The sequence below is a fragment of the Euleptes europaea genome, chromosome 6 (genome assembly GCF_029931775.1).
Source record: "Euleptes europaea isolate rEulEur1 chromosome 6, rEulEur1.hap1, whole genome shotgun sequence".
NCBI classification, from domain to species: Eukaryota; Metazoa; Chordata; class Lepidosauria; order Squamata; family Sphaerodactylidae; genus Euleptes; species Euleptes europaea.
Window position 1 is genome coordinate 5,834,523 of NC_079317.1, and position 24,209 is coordinate 5,858,731.

The 24,209-nt window shown below is 50.9% G+C and overlaps 1 protein-coding gene across 1 annotated transcript in view; it reads right to left on the reverse strand.

Annotated features, from left to right (window-relative positions):
* Positions 1-23,252, reverse strand: part of ACAP2 (ArfGAP with coiled-coil, ankyrin repeat and PH domains 2) — a 48,679-nt gene extending 25,427 nt beyond the window's left edge. Inside the window, exons 1-8 of the mRNA XM_056852092.1 lie at positions 23,183-23,252; positions 16,975-17,032; positions 10,485-10,604; positions 9,016-9,069; positions 5,619-5,677; positions 5,048-5,231; positions 3,326-3,370; positions 1,907-2,002 (exon numbers count right to left, since the gene is read on the reverse strand). Coding sequence (XP_056708070.1) covers positions 1,907-2,002; positions 3,326-3,370; positions 5,048-5,231; positions 5,619-5,677; positions 9,016-9,069; positions 10,485-10,604; positions 16,975-17,032; positions 23,183-23,235 — 669 coding nt within the window. The 5' untranslated portion in view covers positions 23,236-23,252. The remainder of the gene's footprint in view (positions 1-1,906; positions 2,003-3,325; positions 3,371-5,047; positions 5,232-5,618; positions 5,678-9,015; positions 9,070-10,484; positions 10,605-16,974; positions 17,033-23,182) is intronic.
* Positions 23,253-24,209: the final 957 nt, after the last annotated feature.

Sequence of the window (24,209 nt, forward strand, 5' to 3'; positions counted from 1 at the left end):
AAAGTTACTAGACAGGATCTGGGATAGCCTTTCAAAGGTAAAGGGGTTGACCCCTTCCAGCCCCACCTGGTTTTGCCAACTGAAGCCACATCCTCAGCCCTTTCCAGGAAAAGAGGGGTAGCCTTTTTTTTAACCATTAAAGGATTATGGTTGAGGCCAGCTACAGTTCCCTATATATAAATGCTGGCCTCCCTAACCCCCACCGTGGTAGTATCTTTTCCTTGTCAATCTGGGATTTATTCCATCTGCTTGCCTAGTTGAAGTTTGTGTTTTGTGTTTTACACTCTAGAGGCACCTTAGGTAAACTAAGACAATGTTTTATACAGTTTTATATGGCTATTTTAAATGTTTTAATGCTCTTACTGATTTAATAGGATATCTATATTCTTGTAAGCCACTCTGAGCCCGGTTCTTGGAGAGCAGAGTAGTAAGTGGAAATAATAAATAAATACATCAGCATGGGGAGCCTGTTCTCAGTTTGGGAAAGGCAGGGTTGAACCCCCTCTCCACTCCCCATATGGTCTGGGCAGCTTCAACCAAGCTTAAAATGATACTGTGAAGATCTGGCCCCAGAGATCTCAGAGCTTTCGGCCCCCATGCTGTGTGGCGGGGGATTCTCTCCCAAGACGGGACGTACTTGGGGGGGGGGGGGGACAGCAGCGTTGAGGCAGCTGTTTGCATGGCCAGCCTCAGCTCCTGCTGTGTTAAGTGCTGTCAAGTCGCTTCCGACTCACGGCGACCCGATGAATCAGTTTCCTCCAAAAAGTCCTATCCTTAACAGCCTTGCTCAGATCTTGCAAACTGAGGGCCGTGGTTTCCTTTATAGAGTCAATCCATCACTTGTTGGATCTTCCTCTTTTCCTGCTACCCACAACTTTTCCTAGCATGATTGTCTTTTCCGGTGACTCTTGTCTTCTCATAATGTGACCAAAATACGACAGCCTGTTTAGTCATTTGAGCTTCTAGAGCCAGTTCAGGCCTGATTTGATCTAGAACCCACTGATTTGTTTTTTGGGGCAGTCCACTGTATCCGTAACACCCTCCTTCAACACCACTATCCGGCTTCTGCTATAATAATAATACACTTTCATTTCTATCCCACCCTCCCCTGGCAATGCCAGGCTCAGGGCGGCTTGCATCATGATAAAAATACACTACAATTAAAAAAAACACATCGTACAATATGATAAAAAATGCATCTACTTTTAACAACGCTAAATTAAAAAGAAGAAAAAAAACCTAGCTCCCAAGGAAGAACTGGTCCTTTCAACCCAGGAAGACCGAAGCCCCTCTGCCAGGGAACACGACTGCAGACGGCTTCTTGCAACCAAAAGGAAACGGAAGGGTCCAAATCTCACAAATCTTGGTCTCCCTAACCTCCCTGCTGCGGTAATATCTTTTAATTCATTCTGTATTTATTCCATCTGCTCGCCTTGCTGAAGTTTGTGTTTTGTGTTACGCTCTAGAGGCGCCTCAGGTTAAATTATATTATTTATATGATTTTATAGGGCTATTTTAAAATGTTTTAATGCTTTTACTGATTTAAGGGGACATTTATATTTTGTATGCCGCTCTGAGCCTGGTTTTGGCCGGGGAGAGCGGGGTAATAAGTGGAAATAATAACTAAATAAATATTACCTGGAGAGGAGGTGTTGGAAAGACCCTTCTCAGAGTGGGACTGAACAGACAGTTCTCTTAGTATGAGGCAGCTTCATCTGCTTCAAATCAATGATTTCACCGCTGAGATGAGGTCTCCCTTCCCCTGGGACCACCTTAGGCCCTAACACGTAAGCCACAGGAATCAGTGCTGGCCTCCTAGAGGGTCTGTGTGCCCTCCTAGTCCACTGGGCCGTCAGGCCCTCCTGACACATGCACGCCCTGCTCAGATGCCCTCAGCGTTCCTTACCTGAGCTCCAAGGTCTTTCATGTAGGGCCCCAGTTCGCTGAAAAGGTCATAACCTTGATGAAAGAAGGCCAGGTGGGCATACATGAAGGACAACATCTAAGCGTACAGAAAAGACGGATCTCAGAGGCATCCCACATCACAAAACGCGCATTATTTATTTTATTTTATTTTTCAAATTTATAGCCCACCCTCATCCCCAGCAAACCAAGCTCAGGGCGGGTAACAACCATTAAAATGCATAAAACAACCAAACATCAATAAAAGAAGAAGAGTTGGTTTTTATATGCCGACTTTCTCTACCACTTAAGGAAGAATCAAACTAGCTTACAATCACCTTCCCCACAACAGACACCCTGTGAGGTAGGTGGGGCTGAGAGAGCTCTTAACAGAGCTGTCACTAGCCCCAGGTCCCCCAGCTGGCTTTATGTGGAGGAGTGGGGAAAACAAATTCAGTTCACCAGATTAGCCTTCACCGCTCATGTGGAGGAGAGGGGAATCAAACCCGGCTCTCCAGATTAGTTCTCCAGATTCACAACTACCTCCCCCCCACACCCCCAGTGACCCCTCCTCCATGCCCAGAAGATGGCCAAGATGTCCTCCCGCTCATGATCTGCCTAAAGTCAAAGAATCAGCACATTTCACATCACCTACCGCCTGATCTTCTGAACTGGAGATGCCAGGGACTGAACCTGCAGCCATCTGCGTGCCAAGTAGATGCTATATCACTGAGTCCTGGCCCCTCCCCTGAATCCTGTGCCATGCTAGCCCAGATGATATACCTTCGTCAGCCAGAGCCCACTTCACGGAAAGCATGAAGCAGATGGGCACATACCCCATGAACACGCAGACTTTAAGAGGTCAATGCCAGGCTGATGAGCAGTCAGCAGTGGGCATTGCATGCTTCCCTGCTGGCAGTCACATTGCTGTAGTCACAGGAATACCACAAACACCCCCTTCAAAAGGAATAACTGCTTCCTGTGGTGAGCTAACCACACCCGGTCTCTACCGGGCCCAAGTGCCACAGGGTCAAACTTGCTAACGAATTCCCAACTTGAAAGGCTGTCACATAGGGGAGGGTGCCGAGTTGTTTTGTGTCGGACCAGAACCGATGAGTTGAAATTAAATCAGAAGAGTTTCCGTCTAGACATTAGGAAGAATTTTCTAACAGTTAGAGCGGTTCCTCAGTGGAACAGGTTTCCTCAGGAGGTGGTCAGCTCTCCTTCCCTGGAGGTTTTTAAGAAGAGGCTAGATGGCCATCTGTCAGCAATGCTGATTCTATGACCTTGGGCAGATCATGGGAGGGAGGGCATCTTGGCCAACTTCTGGGCATAGATGACCCTGGTGGTCCCTTTCAACTCTTATGATTCTAACTCAGTAGCTCCATTAAAGAACAAAACAAAGCTGCATGTAGAAACTTACTGATTTTAGGATCTCGGATCTCCTCTTCGACTGAAGAACGTTGATCTAAGAAAAACAAAAATGTTGGGTTCATTGTGCCAGCCATGGCGGCTGAGAGGTTTCCACAGCGAGCAACGGGACCTGCCAGATGGGCAGCTCAGCCAGGTTAAAGCCGAGCCTGCCCAGGACGGCAGAGACACAGAGCCGGGCGCCATGTCAGTCACCAGCTTTGCCTGCAGAGACAGAGCGCCCGGACACCTGGCAAAATCCACAGTCTTTGGAGGCAACCACCCAAACTCATCTGTAAGCCAGCTCCCCCTCAGACCAGGTTTGCCACGCCATGTTGCTAAACAGCTTGACCTTGCTTGCCTTTCCAGTACCTGCTATGGCCCAAAAAGTCCTTTGTTCCCCTCCTCCACACACACACACAGGAACTCTGCAGGCCAACGCAAGGCTGCAGAATCTTCTTGGTGCTCCTTTAGGAGGGGCTTCTCTTTGCAAGGTTTTGCCAAGAGCAGAAGTCAATACAGGGGGCAGAACCACAGATCCAAACGGTCCACAGAAAAAAAAGGGGGGGACACACAGACTGAATGTCTTGAAACCCACAGAGGGCCTGAGAGCTCTCTCGACAAAGAGTCCTGCAGCCCACTGCTTCACAAGGAAACGGCCCTCACAGCCAACATCCCCCCAGCAGCTGTCCTGCCCTGTCTACCTCCAGCGGAACAGGATTCCTAGAACCTGATATCGGGCAAGGCTGCGGTGGCACTCCCTGGCCACCCGAGCGTTGCCCAAGGAGCCAGCTTTTGGGTACAGAAGCAGAGAAGAAGAAGAGAAGAGTTGGTTTTTATTCTCTCTATCTTAAGAAGTCTCAAAGCGGCTTACGATCGCCTTCCCTTCCTCTCCCCACAACGGACACCTTGTGAGGTAGGTGGGGCTGAGAGAGTTTGGAGAGAACTGTGACTAGCCCAAGGTCACCCAGAAGGCTTCATGTGGAGGAGCGGAGAACCAAAACCAGCTCTCTTGATTAGAATCCACCTGCTCATGTGGAGGAGCGGGAAAACAAACCCGGTTCTCCAGATTAAAGTCCACTGTTCATGTGGAGGAGCAGGAAAACAAACCCGCTTCTCCAGATTAGAATCTGCCGCTGATGTGGAGGAGTGGGGAATCAAACCCTGTTTTCTAGATTACAGCCCACCTCTCTTAACCACTACACCATGCCGGCTCTTAAGAACATAAGAACGTAAGAAAGGCCCTGCTGGATCAGACCAAGGCCCATCAAGTCCAGCAGTCTGTTCACACAGTGGCCAACCAGGTGCCTCTAGGAAGCCCACAAACAAGACGATGGATGGGGCTCTTAGGCAGTCTCTGGATCTCTTTACTCCCTCACACTTCCCATGGGAGGGGGAAGGAGGACAGCAAAGGCTGAGACCAGATCAGACTGCATGGAGAATTCCCAAGTCACTGGGACCACCCTGTTGGCAAACACTCAGGCCTACCCCTTACGTTCATGCTTTGCTTGGCGCCTTCAGATCCACCTTCCTCTGCATTCTCCTCCGGGCAAGCAACAGCTCTGCCCGAAGAGTGTTCCAAGAGGCCGCTGTCTGACAGCTCTGCGGTGGCCCCTTCCCAGCCCTGACCCAAGTCCACATCCAGGGCTCTCCTTTGCCTGAGAACCTCCACGCTGAGCCCAATATATAAACACAAATGTTTCCGAAAGGCTGCTTCCGAGAGCCTCCCGCTCACCTGAAGAACGTAGTCGAGGGCAATGTGGCGGAAGCACTTCCGGGTGGCAGTCAGAATATGGGTGGCTTCCTCGACTTCGTGCTGCTTGGTTCGAGGGACCTGTGCGTTCTTGGCTAGCGCGTTCTCTTTCTCCTCACTGACTTTCTCAAACTGCTTCTTCGCGTCTTTAAACTTTCTAATATCTCTGGAACGCAAAGGAAAGGGGCAGCCGCCTTTGGTCACAGAGCAGCACTTTCCAAGCGCAGCAGAAGAGGGGAATCCGTCTCTCGGGGGTTCTGCCACCATCAGGAGGAGGGGAGGGACAGACACAGCGCATGGATTTCCATTACAAGGTAGGGCAGAAGAGGGACATGAAGGACCTGAGCTGGAAAACTTAAATTCTGACTCCTGCTGGAGACATTTGTATTTACCCCTTTAATACATTTTCCACTAGCACCCCCCCATTACTCTCCGTTTCCAACTCCCCACAATCAAATAAAAGCCAAGAGAAGCAAAAATACCATTTAAAACATCTTAACCTACACTTTACTCAGCACGTATCTCTGCAAAAGAAAACCGACAGTGGACTTACTCTTTAACGAATGTTTGAAGCTGCATTTTAATTGATCTTTGCGTTTGGTCAAACAGGATCTGAAATGTAAAAATAATGCCGGTTGAAGCACAGATATGAGAAAGGAGTGTGCTGAACATAATAGAGCACACTATCCATCCAAATTCCCGGCTATATGCACAACATCCACTGTCCTCCCCATATTGGTAGCATCTCACCCCACAATTCAAACAAAACAGAACAAGAAGAAGAGTTGGTTTTTATACCCCACTTTGTTCTACCTTTAAGGAGGCTCAAAGCTGCTTACAATTGCCTTCCCATCTCTTCCCCACAACAGACACCTTGTGAGGTAGGTGGGACTGAGAGACTTTGGAGAGAACTGTAACTAGCCCAAGGTCACCCAGCAGGCTTCATGTGGAGGAGTGGGGAAACCAACCCTGTTTTCCAGATTAGCCTCCGCTGCTCATGTGGAGGAGTGGGGACTCAAACCCGGTTCTCCAGATTAGAGTCCACCGCTCTTAACCACTACACCACACTGGCTTTCACAACCAAACTCCCACGAATCCACTGTCAAGCTGTGGCAAAAGTAGGGCTTCACTAATACTTCTTCAGGGGATAAATTGAAGCATCCCACACAGCCCTCCCGTGTAGCCTTTGCTGCACATTCTCAACTCAGCAGACACCTCAGTCCGGCCTTCCACTCTGTCTCCAAAGATATGGTGAAGAAGAACAAGAAGAGTTGTTTTTTATATGCCAACTTTCTCTACCACTTAAGGGAGCCTCACACTGGCTTACAATCACCTCCCCACCCCCACAACAGGCACCCTGTGAAGTAGGTGGGGCTGAGAGAGATAACTATGACTAGCCCAAGGTCACCCAGCTGGCTTCATGTGCAGGAGCAGGGAAACAAATCCAGTTCACCAGATTAGCCTCCGCCGCTCACGTGGAGGAGTGGGGAATCGAACCTGGCTCTCCAGATCAGAGTCCATTGCTCCACACCACTGCTGTTAATCACTACACCACGAGGCGGAAATATTCAGAACAGACTTTTTTTTCAGCACAAGGACCTGAAAGAAACTAGAAATTATGGGGTGCGCTGGAAAACCCCCAAAGAAATATAGCCTATGGAGTGAGTGAAATGCTTCAAGACAAATCTTCCTAATTCAACATGCGTACCACAAGGATTTTTATGGAAGACTATTGACAGCATTAGAAAACAATAACTCCCATGTATACTACACATGCAGCATCTTTCCAATGTTAATTTTTTTGTTTAGATGTGACTAATCTTTGCACAATTAATATGGCATAACGATAATGTGCTCGAGTTAATTGCTTTCAGTGCTATGAAGTTTAACTCTGTGACAGGACTCCGGCTGTGACGGCGTCACACTGCAGCTGTCCAAACAACACACTCTCTTCTGGGTTCTGTTACAAAATGTGTTGTCTATTCTCAACTTTCCCTAAGAACCATGTGCTCAGGAAGCGGATGGTGCCGGAGTTGGCAACACTTTCCCCCTCGAGTACCGGCTCTATTGCTTGCAGAAAACTGCAAGCAATAGGTGTTTATACTTTAAAGCAGTCAAATTTTATGTGCTATGTTAACACGCTACACTCTTTATGGGTTAGATCTAGCGATCCATTCACATCAGGACAACAGTTCTTCCCTGCCTTACAACCCTGGAAAAGCTACACCAGGCAACAAAACCTGCATGGTGCGGTGGTTAAGAGCGGCAGAGTCTAATCTGGTGAACCGAGTTGGTTTCTCCACTCCTCCGCATGAAGCCAGCTGGGTGACCTGGACTAGTCACAGTTTTCTCTGAACTCGCTCAGCCCCACCTACCTCAAAAAGGTGTCTGTTGTGGGGAGAGGAAAAGAAGTGGAGAGAGGAAGGGAAGGAAAGATTGTAAGCCGGTTTGAGACTCCTTAAAGGTAGGGAAAATTGGGGTATAAAAACCAACTCTTCTCCCTCTACCAAAGGAGGTGGTGCCTTCTGTCTTCGGATGCCACGCAAGGCAAGCGGCCATGTTTGCTGACAAACACAACCTTCCTGGCACAAGGCCAGCCTTTGAAGGATGGAGCCCAGGGATGAGATGCAGACTTGCAAGGAAGGGGAAATCTCTCCTTCCCAACCCCCAAGAGACAGTGAGGGCCTGGGGGGAGGATAAGAAAAGTCAGGGGTAAAAATGTTTTCCTGCCTGTTTTTTCAAAGGACTGGATTTACTTATTTTTGAAAAATCTGAACACTGACAAGGCACTCCTATGAAATACATTTTCTTTTAGAATGAGTAAAGTTCTTCTTGAGGCAAGATTTTTTCACACTGAAAATGCATTGGATGAAAAAGTCGGAGGACTCTCCCAGTTTTTTTCCCAATGGAAAAAACTGGGTGATCTGAGGTAGCACTGAAGAAAACCTCCTGTTAAATACTTTTTTTGCTTTTAGAGTAAGAAAAAGGTTTCTTACAAAGCATTCAACTTATTCCAAATGTCCAGCATGAAAACAAATCTGAGCACTTTTGGGCGGGGACAGTCAAGAGTCGACAGAATGGAGCAACCTGGACCGGTGGTCACATTCTGCACCCGGCCGACATCCTTCTAAGCTAATCCCCCCATTCATCTGTTTGCAGAACAAGCCCAGTGCCACGCACCTCCTACAAAGGGGCACCGCGAGGCAGCAATTTGCTCAAAGCATCCCAGGAAATTCACAGTCAAGCTGGGATTTGAAGCCCAGTTAAACTCAGTGTGTGGGATCCCAGCTGCAGGAAAGCCCTGGGGGTGTGGAGATGGGGGCTCTTCCTCTCTCCCGGTTCGTCTTTCATCCTTCTTCCTCTGCACATCTCGCTCTCAGGAAAACCGCTGACCCGCTCTCTCTCTCCCTCACACACACACACACACACACACACACACACACACTCACACTCCCCACTTTGCAAGGGTTGCTGATAGACGCCCAGCGAACACTTCCTCTTTCCCTGCGCTCAACATCATCTGCCACATAGACAGAAAAATGGCTACAAAGCCCAGCTAGATGTGATGAGGAAGACTCAATCTCAGGCAAAACCTCCACATTTAGAAGTCTGGAAACTTAAAAAAAAAGGGTGGGGGAGGAAGAAACCTACAAATTCTGCCTTCACATTCACCCTGTTGCCCACAAGGCTGGTAAAGGAGGGAGGGTGAGAGTGGCAGGCATCACACCGCTGAGTTTCCAGAGAAACATCCAAGGCTGCAGAGAGCGTGCCAAAAAGCCAGCATTCCCGGAAGCCCAGAAGAAAGTGACACACAAGCTCCCCCCAAGAACTCAGCATCTCAAAAAATGAAATCTGTAACAAAAGGAGCAACCTAGAGATAATAAAGGAGAAAGCAGAAGCCAGTACTGAAGAAGGGCCCGTTGCAGCCGGGTGATTTCCTCGGAACTTACGGTATGATAATTGACCATCTCGTGAAGGCTGTCGGAGAACTTCGTCAGGCTGGTCTGAAAGGGAAGAGAGAAGAGGGGGGAATCACAGAGTTGGAAGGGACCACCAGGGTCATCTAATCCAACCCCCTGCACAATGCAGGAAATTCACAACCATCTTCCCCTCACACACACCCAGTGGCCCATACTCCATGCCCAGAAGATGGCCAAAAAAACAACAACTCTTAATAATTTCCCCCCTAATGTCCAGCTGGTACCTTTCCGCCTGCAATTTAAACTAATTACTGCGAGTCCTATCCTCTGCCGCCAACAGGAACAGCTCCCTACTCTCCTCTTAAGTTACAGCCTTCGAAAGCAATCATGTCCGTGACACCAAAGAGTCACCACTTTCTTGAGCACAATAGCCTTTTCAATGCTAAGGACATCACCCAATGTCTGCACACCTCAAAGGTAACTGGCCAAGCCCAAGGTCAGCGAGGGTTAAGGAAGACACTTGCAAACTCTGGTTTCCTTCTGAGAACCGCTGCTGCACTCCACCGGCTTCTTCTCCCTGCTTTGCCGTCTCCTCACTCTGCTACTCAGACCTCCGCTGCTCTCCAGAATTCGAGCCTCGGATTTAAGGTTGTACACCCCTTCCCAATTTCCTCCCTTCTCCCTCTAATAAGGTGACCCTCTTGTTGGCGTATGCGTGTTTAGGGAATCAGTTCTCAGGTGCTCAGTATAGGTTCTTTATATTTTGATTTTTTTTCATTATTCTATTTCCTATACAATAAAGTTATTTACGATCACTCTCTCTTTCCTTGCAATTCTAGCTAATGCCCCCCAGCCCAGTTCAGGTAACAACTCCACCCCTCACACCTTCATGGGTTTTTTTTTTTTTTTAGGATGCTCATTGGATCATAAATACTTTGCACACTTGTGGTCTTTGTCATAGCTGTCCCTACCCACCTCCCCATCTGTGCCAAAGCACCCAAGAAAGCCTTTCTGGAGGAAAAAAAAAAACATTTTCTGCCCAGAGGAAAGACACGACAAAAAGGGTTTGTCTCTTAAGAGAGCAGATCTTCAAAGCCAGAAGCCTTCCTGACTTGGTTCTGGATTGGCCAAGAAAGCGTTGGCCGATTTCGTCTTCCGTGCGCCAGAGTAAGCAGCCTAGCAAACTAAGGGCGCCCTGGCTTTCCCATTTGTGGAAGTGGGTACCTTCCAGAACACAGAACGAAGAGAAAGGAAAGGCTTCTGGCTGTGGAGAGCCAGGAAAAGGATGGAATGGGAGGAACACCACCCACCCCCCCCAAGGCGAGGGCACTGAAGTGGCCCACATCACAAGAACTGAGTGTGTGTGTGTGGGGGGGAGGATCAGCAGCTACCTCTCCCCCGGCTGCCCTGCTAAATGCCGAACTGCTCGCAGGACCACTCCGTTTGAGTTGCAAACAAATCCCCCGAGGAGCTCGAGGGGAAACTGCGCCCAAACTTACCTCCACCAGAGCATCTTGACTAGAATACTGGGCAAGGTCTTGGATGCCGTTCATAAACTGCTTGTTCGCCACACAGAAGGCTTTTCCCGTGTCAATCATTGCAATGCAGAGCTTCACCAGCTGGAAAAAGAAAAGGACCTGGTGAAGGGCCCAGCCCTCTCGACTCTGAGCTCACGCAACGGGATGCTGAGGACCTGCTCCGGGGCATGGCAAGGATGCAACAACACATTTTGCTGGCCTCTCCCAGAAGCAGACCTTCCTTGGCCTGGCGCAGAAAGCTTTCCAGAAGACGAACCTGATGGCTTCCTGCTAAAGACACACCAAGAACGTGGCCAGGGGGACGCCTCAGTCCCCAAGATGTCCAAACGCACCCCAACAAAAAGGAAACAAGAGGAGAAGCAAGCCAAGGCCCTGGTGTGGGGTAAGCTCCACAGTGTGACGTTCACACAAGCAGGAGGCATTTGGTTTTCATCCATCAGGAAACAGAGGCAAGGGAAACTGGGGCACCTTCGGGTGGAGGAGAACGCAGGGAGAGTAGCAAGCTGGCTGTGGGGAGTAAAAAGAAAAGCCCACCAGAACACCATTTCCTCCCCTTACACTGTCTGGGACCTTCGTATCTGCGGGACCGCCTCTTCTGGTATGAGGACCCTTCGCCCAGCTAATACCAATCCTTTGGTGGTCCCCAGCCTGCGGAGTGTCCGGCTGGCCTCGACCGGGGCCTTTTCTGCCCTGGCCCCTGCCTGGTGGAATATCCTCTCTTGTGAGACCAGGGCCCTGCGGGACCTCACAGAGTTCCGCAGGGCCTGTAAGACAGAGCTAATCTGCCAGGCCTATGGTTGAGACCAGCTACGGTTCCCTTATATATAAATGCTGGCCTCCCTAACACCTCCCCTCCCCGTGGTTATATCTCCCTTATTCAATGCGGGGTTTTCCATCTACTCCCCTAGTTGATGTTCTGAGTTTGTTCTTTTACACTCTAGAGGTGCCTTAGGTAAACTAGAACAACGTCTAGAATAACGCAAACTAGAACAACGTTTATACAATTTTAATAGGGCTATTTAAATGTTGCTTTAATGTTCTTACTGGTTTATTGATCATATTTTTGTAAGCCGCTCTGAGCCCGGTTTTGGCTGGGGAGAGCAAGGTTAGAAAGTGGACCCAATAAATAAATGACAAATATTTCTTCAGGGCAGCCTCGGCAAGCTCCCTTTTTTGCCTGAGCGGCGGCGCCTCACCCTGAGGAACGGGAAGGCAGAGAGGGAAGGCCTTTCCCCTCACTCCAGGCACACAAGAGCTGGCTAAGGCTCAACAGTGGTGGGGAGAGACAACTCTACACGCTTGAAGGTACTCTGGTATAGTTGTACATTTAATATTAATAGCTACGTTGACATTATCCAGCTGTCCTCAACCAGGTAAAGGTCCCCTGTGCAAGCACCAGGTCGTTCCTGACCCATGGAGTGACGTCACATCCCAACATTTACTAGGCAGACTTTGTTTACGGGGTGGTTTGCCAGTGCCTTCCCCAGTCATCTTCCCTTTACCCCTGGCAAGCTGGGTGCTCATTTCACCGACCTCGGAAGGATGGAAGGCTGAGTCAACCTTGAACCAGCTACCTGAAACCAACTTCCGTCAGGATTGAACTCAGGTTGTGAGCAGAGCTTGGACTGCAGTACCTCAGATTGCCACTCTGCACCACGGGGCTCCTCGTCCTCAACCAGGGCTAGGGCTTTTTCGGCTCTGGCCCCGGCCAGCGTGGTGTAGTGGTTAAGAGCAGTGGTTTGGAGTGGTGGTGTCTGATCTGGAGAACTGGGTTTGATTCCCCACTTCTACACATGAAGCCAGCTGGGTGACCTTGGGCTAGTCACACTCTTTCAGCCCCACCTACCTCACAGGGTGTCTGTTGTGGGGAGGGGAAGGGAAGGTAATTGTAAGCCGGTTTGATTCTGCCTTAAGTGGAAGAGAAAGTCAGCATATAAAAAGCCAACTCTTCTTCTTCATCAAATGAGACCTGGGCCCTGTGGGACCTGGCTCATGTTCCGCCAGGCCTGTGGTTGAGGGCAGCGACAGTTTAGACATAAGATGGCCTTCCCTGTGGACCTACCAATAAAACACGGTCCCTGGCTATTTGTTTTTGGGTCTCCCATCTTCACCCCTCCTATCTGGACACCACACTGTAGGTGCCATATTGTCACAAAGAGGTAGAATAAAAATGCTGACTTTAATTGGAAGCAATTTTAACAATTAGAGGAGCTTTGTTAGAACTGTTGCTAGAATGGTTTTGTGAATGGCTGACTGTGATTTGTTGGAAGAAGAATCATAGAATCATAGAATTGGAAGGGACCACCAGGGCCATCAAGTCCAACCCCCTGCACAATGCAGGAAATTCACAACCCCTCTCCACACCCCTAGTGACCAGAAGATGGCCAAGATGCCCTCCCTCTCATCATCTGCCTAAGGTCACAGAATCAGCATTGCTAACAGATGGCCATCTAACCTCTTCTTAAGAACCTCCCGAGGAAGCCTGTTCCACTGAGGAAATGCTCTGTTAGAAAATTCTTCCTAATATCTAGACGGAAACTCTTTTGATTTAATTTCAACCCGTTGGTTCTGGTCCGACCTTCTTGAGCAACAGAAAACAACTCGGCACCCTCCTCTCTATGACAGCCCTTCAAGTACTTGAACATGGTTATCATATCCCCTCTCAGTCTTCTCTTCAGGCTAAACATACCCAGCTCCTTCAACCTTTCCTCATAGGACTTGGTGTCCAGACTCCTCACCATCTTTGTTGCCCTTCTCTGGACACGTTCCAGCTTGTCTACATCTTTCTTAAATTGTGGTGCCCAAAACTGAACACAGTACTCTAGAAGAAGAGTTGGTTTTTGTATGCTGACTTTCTCTACCACTTAAGGGAGAATCAAACCGGGTTACAATCCCCTTCCCTTCCCCTCCCCACAACAGACACCGTGTGAGGGAGGTGGGGCTGAGAGAGCTCTTAATAGAGCTGTGACTAGCCCCAAGTCACCCAGCTGGCTTTGTGTGTAGGAGCGGGGAAACAAATCCAGTTCACCAGATTAGCCTCCACTGCTCATGTGGAGGAACGGGAAATCGAACCCCGTTCTCCAGATTAGAGTCCACCGCTGCAAACCACTGCTCTTAACCACTACACCATGCTGGCTTTCTTCAGGGAAGCTGCTCTGAAATTGAATTAAATAAATTAAATATATTTCATATTATTATACACGCGTGCGTGATGAGATGGAACAGGGCAGACAGCAGTCACTTGGATCTTTTGGCTGATGGTATTTGAGACTGTGGCTCGGTGCAGATGAAGTACCGTGGGTTTCAGATATATCATATCTGATGCGTTTTGGGGTTTTTTGCATTGCTTCTAATTTTTGCAACCCGACCGTAACATTGTTTGCTAGATGACTCATGCCTTTTTCTCCACTGTGTAATCTGCTGAGTTTTAGCGAGACAGGCAGGTTATAAGGGAAATAAAGGGCCCAAGGCACACTTCACATCTCGATACTTGTTTTCACCCCAGACTCTGCTGCAGGGTTCCTCGCGCCCACGGTGCCCGTGGACGCCGTGGCACTCGCAGGCATTTTCCCCTGGTGCCCACCATGCGCTCCAGGAAAGTAGAGAGGGCTGCTATGAAGGCGGAAACAGTGGCTTCGTTAAACACGGGGGCTTTGCACTGGGACCGTCCCCACTGCTCACCGGAGAAGGACTCAGGATCCTGGAAACAAGACCTGTAGATCAGCTGGTAGGCAGGGGGGGCCAGGCACCAGCTGAACAGCGGAGGTGGCACCCAGGTCAGCTGTCCAGCAGGGGGAAGAGAGAGCGTGCGGGGCAGCAGCAGCGCCTCCATCAGCCACCTGAGCACTGCAGTAGGAAGTCCAAGACTTTTCCTCCATGCTGGGGCAGGAAGTAAAGCAGAGAAGTGCTCACTTCCTGTTGCTCCCAGGCAACTGCGGGGAGGGCGGGGGAGAGAGAGATGCTGGGACAGGGAGAAAAGCCCAATGCCTCCCCGCCTTGGCATCTCTCCCTCTCTGTCCCCAGCAGCCCAGAGGAGTCAGCAAAGCAAGTCCAGCACTTCTCCCATTCACACCTTGCCCGGCCTTGGAAAAGGAGCTTGAACATAAGAAAGGCCCTGCAGGATCAGACCAAGGCCCATCAAGTCCAGCAGTCTGTTCACACAGTGGCCAACCAGGTGCCTCTAGGAAGCCCACAAACAAGACGACTGCAGCAGCATTCTCCTGCCTGTGTTCCACCGCACCCAAACTAATAGGCAAGCTCCTCTGATACTAGGGAGAATAGGTATGCAGCATGACTAGTATCCATTCTAACTAACAGCCATGAATACCCCTCTCCTCCATGAACATGTCCACTCCCCTCTTAAAGCCCTCCAAGCTGGCAGCCATCACCACATCCTGGGGCAGGGAGTTCCACAACTTAACTATGCGTTGTGTGAAAAAATACTTCCTTTTATCTGTTTTGAATCTCTCACCCTCCAGCTTTAGCAGATGACCCCGTGTTCTAGTATTATGGGAGAAAAACTTCTCCCTGTCCACTCTCTCCAAACCATGCATAATTTTATAGACCTCTATCATGTCTCCCCTCAGCCGCCTTCTTTCCAAGCTAAACAGCCCTAAGCGTCTTAACCGCTCCCCATAGGACGGTTGCTCTAGTCCGCTAATCATTTTGGTTGCTCTTTTCTGCACCTTCTAGAGCTCTGTAATATCCTTTTTAGGTGTGGTGACCAGAACTGTACACAGTATTCCAAGTGTGGTTTCACCATAGATTTGTACAAGGGCAGTATGATATCAGCAATTTTATTCTCTATTCCTCATCTAATTATAGCCAGCATGGAATTTGCCTTTTTTACAGCAGCTTGATTTGCTCATGTTACATCCAGACAGCGACCAAGGAATTTAAAAAACTGTGATTTATCTCACACACACACCAATCCTTCTGCATGTGTTTTATCCTCCTTCCTGGTCATCATTTGTGTGTGTGCTTTATCCTCCCTTTTCCCCACCGGCGCGTGTGCACACTTGGCTCCACCTGCGGTGGAAGCCATTTTGTAGCTCTCAAAATTCCCACGGTGTTCTCTGGCTCCAAAATATTGAGGATCCCCGCATTGCTTTTGGCATTTCCAACACCACTAGGCCCGAATTTTTACAGCATATTTTCTCTTTGTATTTTTTTTTTAAACTTACAACTCCTTTAAAAAGACTCAACCTTTTCTAGGTAGGAGGGAAGAGAGACGGGTCAGTTTCATGACAAGAAGGACAAAGGGAAAGAACAAGCAGGCCGCCTGAATATTTACAGTGTTCTTGCCAGTTGTTTTTATTTTGTGAGAATATGCAGCACCAGATCCTAAATGATGCTCCACACAGCAGTCTCCCTCACACTTCCGTTAATGCACCAACTGACTTTTGACAGCAACCAGGTCCCTTCAGCTACCAGGCCACAGGCCATGCAAACTGGTACCAATCAGGTGGCTGGGCTCGTAGGATTCTGGACAGTAAACCAACTGCTTGGACTTGATGGGCCTTGGTCTGATCCAGCAGGGCCTTTCTTATGCTTTGTGCACACCTGGGAGCAGGGACTTCCTGAGATCACATCCAATTTTTCCCTAAGCCCAGGCAGCATCTGCCAGGATCCCCGGAGGCATCTGAACTTGAAGCCCCCACCCCCTTCAGCTCTCATGTCTGCACTACCCATTTAGAATCAGTAGCGTGCCCAGCGAGGCAGCCCTCCTCTTCAGCACGAAGAATCATACAATCCTAGAGTTGGAAGGGGCCAGGCAGGCCATCTAGTCCAACCCCCTGCTCAATGCAGGATCAGCCTAGAGCATCCCTGACGAGTGTTTGTCCAGCCTCTGCTTAAAGACTGCCCGTGAGGGGGAGCTCACCACCTCCCGAGGTAGCTGATTCCACTGTCAAACAACTCTTACTGTAAAATTTTTTTTCTAATATCCAGCCGGTACCTTTCCTCCTGCAATTTAAACCCATTATTGTGAGTCCTGTCCTCTGCTGCCCACAGGAACATCTCCCTGCCCTCCTCTAAGTGACAGCCCTTCAGATACTTCAAGAGAGCAACCATATCCCCTCCCCCACAACCTCCTCTTCTCTAGACTAAACATTCCCAACTCCCCCAACCTTTTCTCATGGGGCTTGGTCACCACTCTTAGTCCCAAAAGTAAGGAAAAAAAGAGTCTCCATTTCGGTCCTTTGCTTCCTGGCTGGGGATTCCAACTACCCAGTTGATGACAAACAAAACGAGCTTTTTGACACCCAAGAATCAAATACAGTTCCAGGCCGGCAAGACGACAGCTGACTGTGCAGGGGGTGGCATGTGGGAGTGAGACAAGAGCTCTTTCAGTCCCAGTGTTGCTCCCCAGTGGCTTGGGACTCTGAACGTTTCAAAGGGATGCCCCCCCCCCAAGCATGACCAGAGAAGTCGTTAAGTCAAGAACACTCACCTTCTCCAGCTTCAGCTCCAATTCTGTCACGTCTCCTTCTACCTCTTCCAGAGCAGCCCTACAAAACAAAAGTGCAGAGGACCATGAGGACTCACACAACAGACACGGCCCTCAGTGCAAAAGATGCAGGAACCATAAGGTCAGAACCACATTCTCAATTACCAGAGCAGGAAGGCTTATAATAGAGGGATCATGGCCTTACAGAATCTTAGAGTTGGAAGGGGCCATAGAGGCCAACATAAGAAACATAAGAAAAGCACCACTGGATCAGACCAAGGCCCACCAAGTCCAGCAGTCTGTTCACACAGTGGCCAGCCAGGTGCTTCTAGGAAGCCCCCAAACAAGACGACTGCAGCAGCACCATCCTGCCTGCGTTCCACAGCACCTCATATGACAGACATGCTCCTCTGATCCTGGACAGAATAGGTATGAATCATGTATCCATTTTGACTAGTAACCATGGATAGCCCTCTCCTCCATGAACACGTCCACTCCTCTCTTAAAACCTTAAGAACGTAAGAAAAGCCCTACTGGATCAGACCCAGGCCCACCAAGTCCAGCAGCCTGTTCACACAGTGGTCAACGAGGTGCCTCTGGGAAGCCCACAAACAAGATGACTGCAGCAGCATTATCCTGCCTGTGTTCCACAGCACCCAATATATTAGGCATGCTCCTCTGATCCTGGAGAGAATAGGGATAGCATCCATTTTTTTACTAATAGCCATGGATAGCCCTCTCCTCCATGAACATATCCACTCCCCTCTTAAAGCCTTCCAAGTTGGCAACCATCACCACATCCTGGGGCAGGGAGTTCCACAATTTAACTATGGGTTGTGTGAAGAAATACTTCCTTTTATCTGTTTTGAATCTCTCACCCTCCAGCTTCAGCAGATGACCCCGCGTTCTGGTATTATGAGAGAGGGAGAAAAGCTTCTCCCTGTCCAATCTCTCCGTACCACACAGGCCATCTAGTCCAACACCCTGCTCAATGCAGGATCGACCTAGAGCATCCCTGACAAGTGTCTGTCCAGCTACTGCTTGAAGACTGACAGAGAGGAGGTGCATACCACCTCCCTAGGCAGCTGATTCCACTGCTGAACTACTCCTACTGGGGGGGGAAATCCCTAATGTCCAGCCGGTACCCTTCCGCCTGTAATTTCAACCCATTATTGCAGGTCCTATCCTCTGCTGCCACACAGGAACAGCTCCCTGCCTTTTTCAAAGCTAGAGGCTTTCAAATACTTATCTCTACTCCTGCCTACAAAATCCACCTTCACCATGAAGTCCTTTTCCTTACCCCCCACCCCCATATGTCACTTTAATGAATACAGATTCTTCCGCTCTTCATTCCTGCCTTCGCCACCCTCCCTTCCCTTTGCCATCTCCCTTAGGTCAAACCTCACAATGCAAGCTCCTTGGGGCAGAGACTTGCTGCCTTATATTGACAGGCAGTCCTCTGTACTATCAAGGCCGGAAGAGATGGGGCTCCCAGAAGCAAGTCACCAATCAAGGATGGAAAGCCACAAAAATAAGCCAGAGCTGCTCACTGTAAAGTTTCCCTGATGCGTCACAACTGATAAGTATTGAATGTCCCTCCATCTGGGCTCTGGAGCTGGCAAGCCAGTGTTCAGATGGCTTTCCTGTCATGTGCACATGAATGCAAAGTGTCTTAACTGCATGCAGGCATCTGCACGGCATCATCTGCAAGCTAACCAGAGCCCCTGAGCAGGTGAAATGGGATATAAATACCATAAAATGTAGCAAAACAGATCAATGGTCGCTTAAAGCAAAATTAAAGATTACACCTCTTGACCGAGATCACATTATTAACGTTAGGCTGGGGCACCAACGATAGCCCTAAATTCTTCAGAAGTGTGTTCGGCTTTACTATTTCCTTGCAACATCTCCTAATTCTGCAACAGCCAAGAACCCCACCCAGGGCTGGGACCGCTTCTACACGAGAGGCTGCCCCCAGGGCCAAGTCCAGCCACTCGGCTGCCTGCAGACGCTTAGCTCTGGCATGGAGGAGGAGGAGGAGAAGGAGGAGAAGAAGAGTTGGTTTATATATGCCGACTTTCTCTACCACTTAAGGAAGAATCAAACCGGCTTACAATCACCTTCCCTTCCCCTCCCCACAACAGACACCCTGTGAGGTAGGTGGGACTGAGGGAGTGTGACTAGCTCAAGGTCACCCAGCTGGCTTCATATGGAGGGGAAACAAATCCAGCTCACCAGATTAGCCTGCGCCGCTCATGTGGAGGAGTGGGGAATCAAACCCGGTTCTTCAGATCAGAGCCCACCACTCCAAACCACCGCTCTTAACCGCTACACCACGCTGACTCAAACAAAAAGGATCAATCACTGAAGGCGAGGCTGGAGCTTTCAGGCCGTGCTTGTTTAACATCCGGATTCTATATTTGTGGACAGAGGATTTGTAACCTTATGCAACAGCTGTCCCAGATAGAGATGGAAAGGGCCAGGGGGGAAAAAACTGGAGAAGGGGGGGGGGGTTCTAGGCTTCCCTTCCATTTTTTCCCCTGAGGACTTTTTAGAGCCAGCGTGGTATAGTGGTTAAGGGCAGTGGTTTGTAGCGGTGGACTCTGATCTAGAGAACCGGGTTTTATTCCCCACTCCTCCACATGAACGGTGGACTCTGATCTGGAGAACCAGGTTTGATTCCCCTCTCCTCCACATGAAGCCAGCTGGGTGACCTTGGGCAAGTCACAGCTCTCTTAGAGCTCTCTCAGCCTCACCTACCTCATAGGGTGTCTGTTGTAGGGCGGGAAGGGAAGGCGACTGCAAGCCGGTTTGGTTCTTCCTTAAGTGGTAGAGAAAGTCGGCATCTAATAACCAACTCTTCTTCTTTATGGAATCATAGAGCTGGAAGGGACCACCAGGGTCATCTAGTCCAACCCCCTGCACAATGCAGGAAATTCACAGCTAACTCCCCCCCCCCCCATACTATGAGGGATGTTGTATAATACACCCTTCAATCACGCCATTTTGTACTTGTGCTTCTAAAGGATCTCATCACCACTAAGCATCCTGGGAAGGCAAAACATGTTTCCTGGGAAACCACTCAACAGTTATACGGCATTTGCCAAGCTGCTATTTCAAACGGACCAGATCCCTCTGTGGCAGTTTTTTCTTTCTTAAAGGGAGCCAGCATGACGCAGTGGTTAACAGCACCGGCGGACTCTAGTCTGGAGAACCAGATTTGATTTCCCACTCTTCCACATGGGTGACCTTGGGCTAGTCACAACTCTCTCAGCCCCACCTACCTCACAAGGTTTCTGATGTGGGGAACAGAAGGGAAGGCGGTTGTAAGCTAGTTAGAGATGCCTTAAAAGGTAGAGAAAACCAGCATATTAAAACCAACTCTTCTTCTTCTTCCCTAAAAATGTCTTTCTAGAATGCTGTGGTCGATGACAAAGGGCAGGCGGAGCATTTTACCAAACAGTCCTGAAGCCCCCTGCCTTACCTCCTGCAGGATAACGGTGCAGGTTAAACACCGTTATCCTGCTTTTTGCACAAGCAGGGCCAACCTGGTTACAGTCGGGGGGGGGGGGAGGAAGGAATTGCCAATACTTTGCCCTTTACTGAAGCCGAGACCATAGAATCATAGAGTTGGAAGGGACCACCAAGGTCATCTAGTCCAACACTCTGCACAAGGCAGGAAATTCACAACTACCTCCCCCACCAAACCTCCAGTGACCCCTACTCCATGCCCAGAAGATGGCCAAGACGCCCTCCCTCTCATCTGTCTAGGGTCACAGAATCAACATTATTGACAGATGGCCATCTAGCCTCTGCTTAAAAACCTCCAGGGAAGGAGAGCTCACCACCTCCCGAGGAAGCCTGTTCCACTGAGAAACAGCTCTAACTGATAGAAAATTCTTCCTAATGTCTGAATGGAAACTATTTTGATTTAATTTCGACCCGTTGGTTCTGGTCCGACCTTCTTGAGCAACAGAAAACAACTCGGCACCCTCCTCTCTATGACAGCCCTTCAAGTACTCGAAGATGGTTTATCCTATCCCCTCTCAGTCTTCCCCTCTTCAGGCTAAACGTACCCAGCTGCTTCAACCTTTCCTCAACCCACGTTGTGGTTGCCTGGCCTTCACAAGCCCAGTCCTACTCAGCACCCTTCCCTAGCGCAACTTCTTCATTTGATATCTGTCCTTTGCACAACCGGGAGAATCGGAGTCCAGTTTCCTTGTTTGGCTTCGCTGGCCTTTGCCAGGAGGAAGTAGGCGGCGGCGAAGGCGTTTAAGCACCGAGCAAAGCCCAGCGCTTGGTTTCTGCCAAGGGGTTAAAACCAGCCCTGGGAAGAGGCCCCAGGGACCAGAGTGGAGACTTCTATGACCCAGAGTTCTCAACACCCTGCAAACCTCTGACATACACCAAACACTGCCCATCTCAGAGGACTCCACACAGCCCTTCACCAGCTCATGGCTTTCCTCTTCACTTTCTGCCACATTTCCCATGAGCCTGGGAAGATAAGGCTGCTGCGGCAGCTCTATTCTATGACCTTAAGCAGATGGTGAGAGGGAGGGCATCTTGGCCATCTTCTGGGCATGGAGTAGGGGTCACTGGGGGTGGGGGTGGAGAGGTCGTTGTGAATTTCCTGCATTGTGCAGGGGGTTGGACTAGATGACCCTGTTGGTCCGTTCCAACTCTATCATTCTATAACAAGGAATGGACCAGAGTCCTCTTTGTGGCCACCGCTGGGGAGCACGGGCGGGAGGATGCTGTTGCGGTCATCCCGCTTGCGGGCTTCCTAGAGGCAGCTGGTCGGCCACCACGTGAACAAAATGGTGGACTGGACAGGCCTTTCGTCTGATCCGGCAGGGCTCTTCTGATGTTCTTATCATGCTGGAAAAGTCAAACGAGGACAAGAGGAGCGGAAACACCATTTTGAGGTCGAAAGCATTCCCACAACTGACACAGTTGCTTTCCAGAGGCGCCAGTCCAGCATTCCAGGGATTCTGACAAAGCCACTTCCGCAGCCTGACGTCCAGCAGCATAACGGCAGAAATGAGTAGCGGTGTGGTGAACACATGAACAACACACGAAGCCGCCTCATACTGACTCAGACCCTCGGTCCATCAAAGTCAGTATTGTCTACTTAGACTGGCAACGGCTCTCCAGGGTCTCAGTCAGGGCTCTTTCCCATCACCTCCTTGCCTGGTCCCTTTAACTGGAGATGCCGGGGATTGAACCTGGGTCCCTTCTGCATGCCCAGCAGAGGCTCTACCGCCGAGCCACAGCACTGACTACAAAGCGTAACTGGGACCTGGGAGGCTCAGAGCCAAATCATTGCCCTGCAATGAAACCTGCCTGGTGCCCTTGGGCAGCAAGCACGCTCTCAGCCTAACCTACCTCACAGGACCGTTGTGAAGATAAGATTTGGAACGGGAGAGATGTGCAAACGCCCCAGGGAAAGGGTGCCTACGGCCCACATCCGGAAGCCACACCGTGGGTGCCCGGAGAAGCGGTGGCCGCAGAGTTCTCCTCCACACCACCTGTGTCCTCTTCCCAAGCAGCCCTGGAGAAGCCAGCCTGGGTCAGGTTCGGAAGCAAAGGGTGCCAGCTGCGCATGCCAGGTCTCCGAAGGGCTTCCTGCACACCTCTCCAGAGCCCCGCCGGCACCTGTCATCCCCACACCAGGGAGGCGGGCAGCAGCCCAAAGGCCTCCACGGAGCGAGACCAGGCAGTCAGCAATCCAAGGGACCGGGGCCCTGTGGAACTCCCCGACACTGGAGACCTTTCGTGCCAGGGGGCGTGAGCACCTCGCCCACGGCCCCCCCAGCCTCAGCGAGCCTGCTTCAGACCCCCGCCCCCCCCGGGGGGGCTCAGGAGCACAGGCAAACCGGCAGGAGCCGACGCGTGTCGAGCAAGGCAGCCCTCCCAGCCCCGCCCTGCCCTCTCTGAGGTCCCTGCAACGGAGAAGGCCGAACCTGACCCGGGATACCCGGCTACCCGCGCACGGCTGCCGGGCGACACGCGTCGACCTGTTCCCACGAGACGTTGCGTGCAAGGAAAGGCCGGAGGCCCGGGAAAGGCCGGGGAGAGCCCGCTCTGCGGGCGGCCCTCAGCACGACGCCGGCCGGGCCGGGGAGAGCCGGGGACGGGCGGCGGGCTGCGAAAGGCCGGCCACCGGCCTACCTCGCAGGGAGGTTGGCAAGGGAAGGGGGGGCAGCCCGACCTGAAGCGGGGCGAGTCCTTGAGGCACTCCTCGAAGTCGACGGCCACCTTCATCGCGGCGCCTCCTTCGTCCCTCTGGCGGCGGCGGGGCGGGGCTTTCCGGGAGGGGGAGGAGCCACCGAGCGTCGCGCCTCAGCGTCCCTCGGCGATTGCCATTCCCGGCAGCCAATCGGGGGAAGGCGCCGTTGGCGTTCGTCTTCCGCGGACCGCCCCTCTTCCCAGCCAATGGTGGGCGGGAGCGGCGGACGCCTGCGCCAATCGCCGGTCTCCTTTCTCCACCAATCCAGGGGAAGGACGGATTCCCGTGGAGGCGCCCGGCTCGTCGATGAGGAGTCACGTGGTAACTCTCAGCCTATCCCGACGCATTTTGGCGGAGGCTTTCCGGGCTCAGGCCTCGCTGACGCGGCGGAGGCGTTAAAGAGGGCGCGGCCAGAAATCAGCCCCGCCTTCTCCTGAGCTTGGAGGCGTGCTTGTGCTCGACACGCTTGTGCACGTGTGAATGCGCTTAGTAGCGGGCTCGCGGAGCAAGGGCGGGGAAGCCCGCCTACACATGAACACATGAAGCTACCTTATACTGAATCAGACCCTCAGTCAATCAAAGTCAGTATTGTCTGCCCAGACCTGCAGCGGCTCTCCAGGGTCTCAGGCAGAGGTCTTTCACATCACCTGCTTGCCTGGTCCCTTTAACTGGAGATGCTGGAGATTGAACCTGGGACCTCCTGCATGCCAAGCAGAGGCTCCGCCACTGAGCCATAGCCCTTCCCCTCCAGAGCCTAGCTTCTGAAGGCCCCAACTTGGGCTGCCAACTTCAGAAATGGTCACTGATCTCCACACGGCAGCTCTTGAGTTCCCCAGGAGGAAGGAGAGTTGCCAACTCCAGGTTGGGAAATTCCTGGAGATTTGGTTGTGGGGGGCCTGGGAAGGGCAGGGTTTGGGGAGGGGCCTCAGGGATGGGATGCCCAAGAGTTAGGGTTGCCAACCTTCCTGTGGCACCAGATCTCCCGCTATGACAAATGATCTCCAGACAA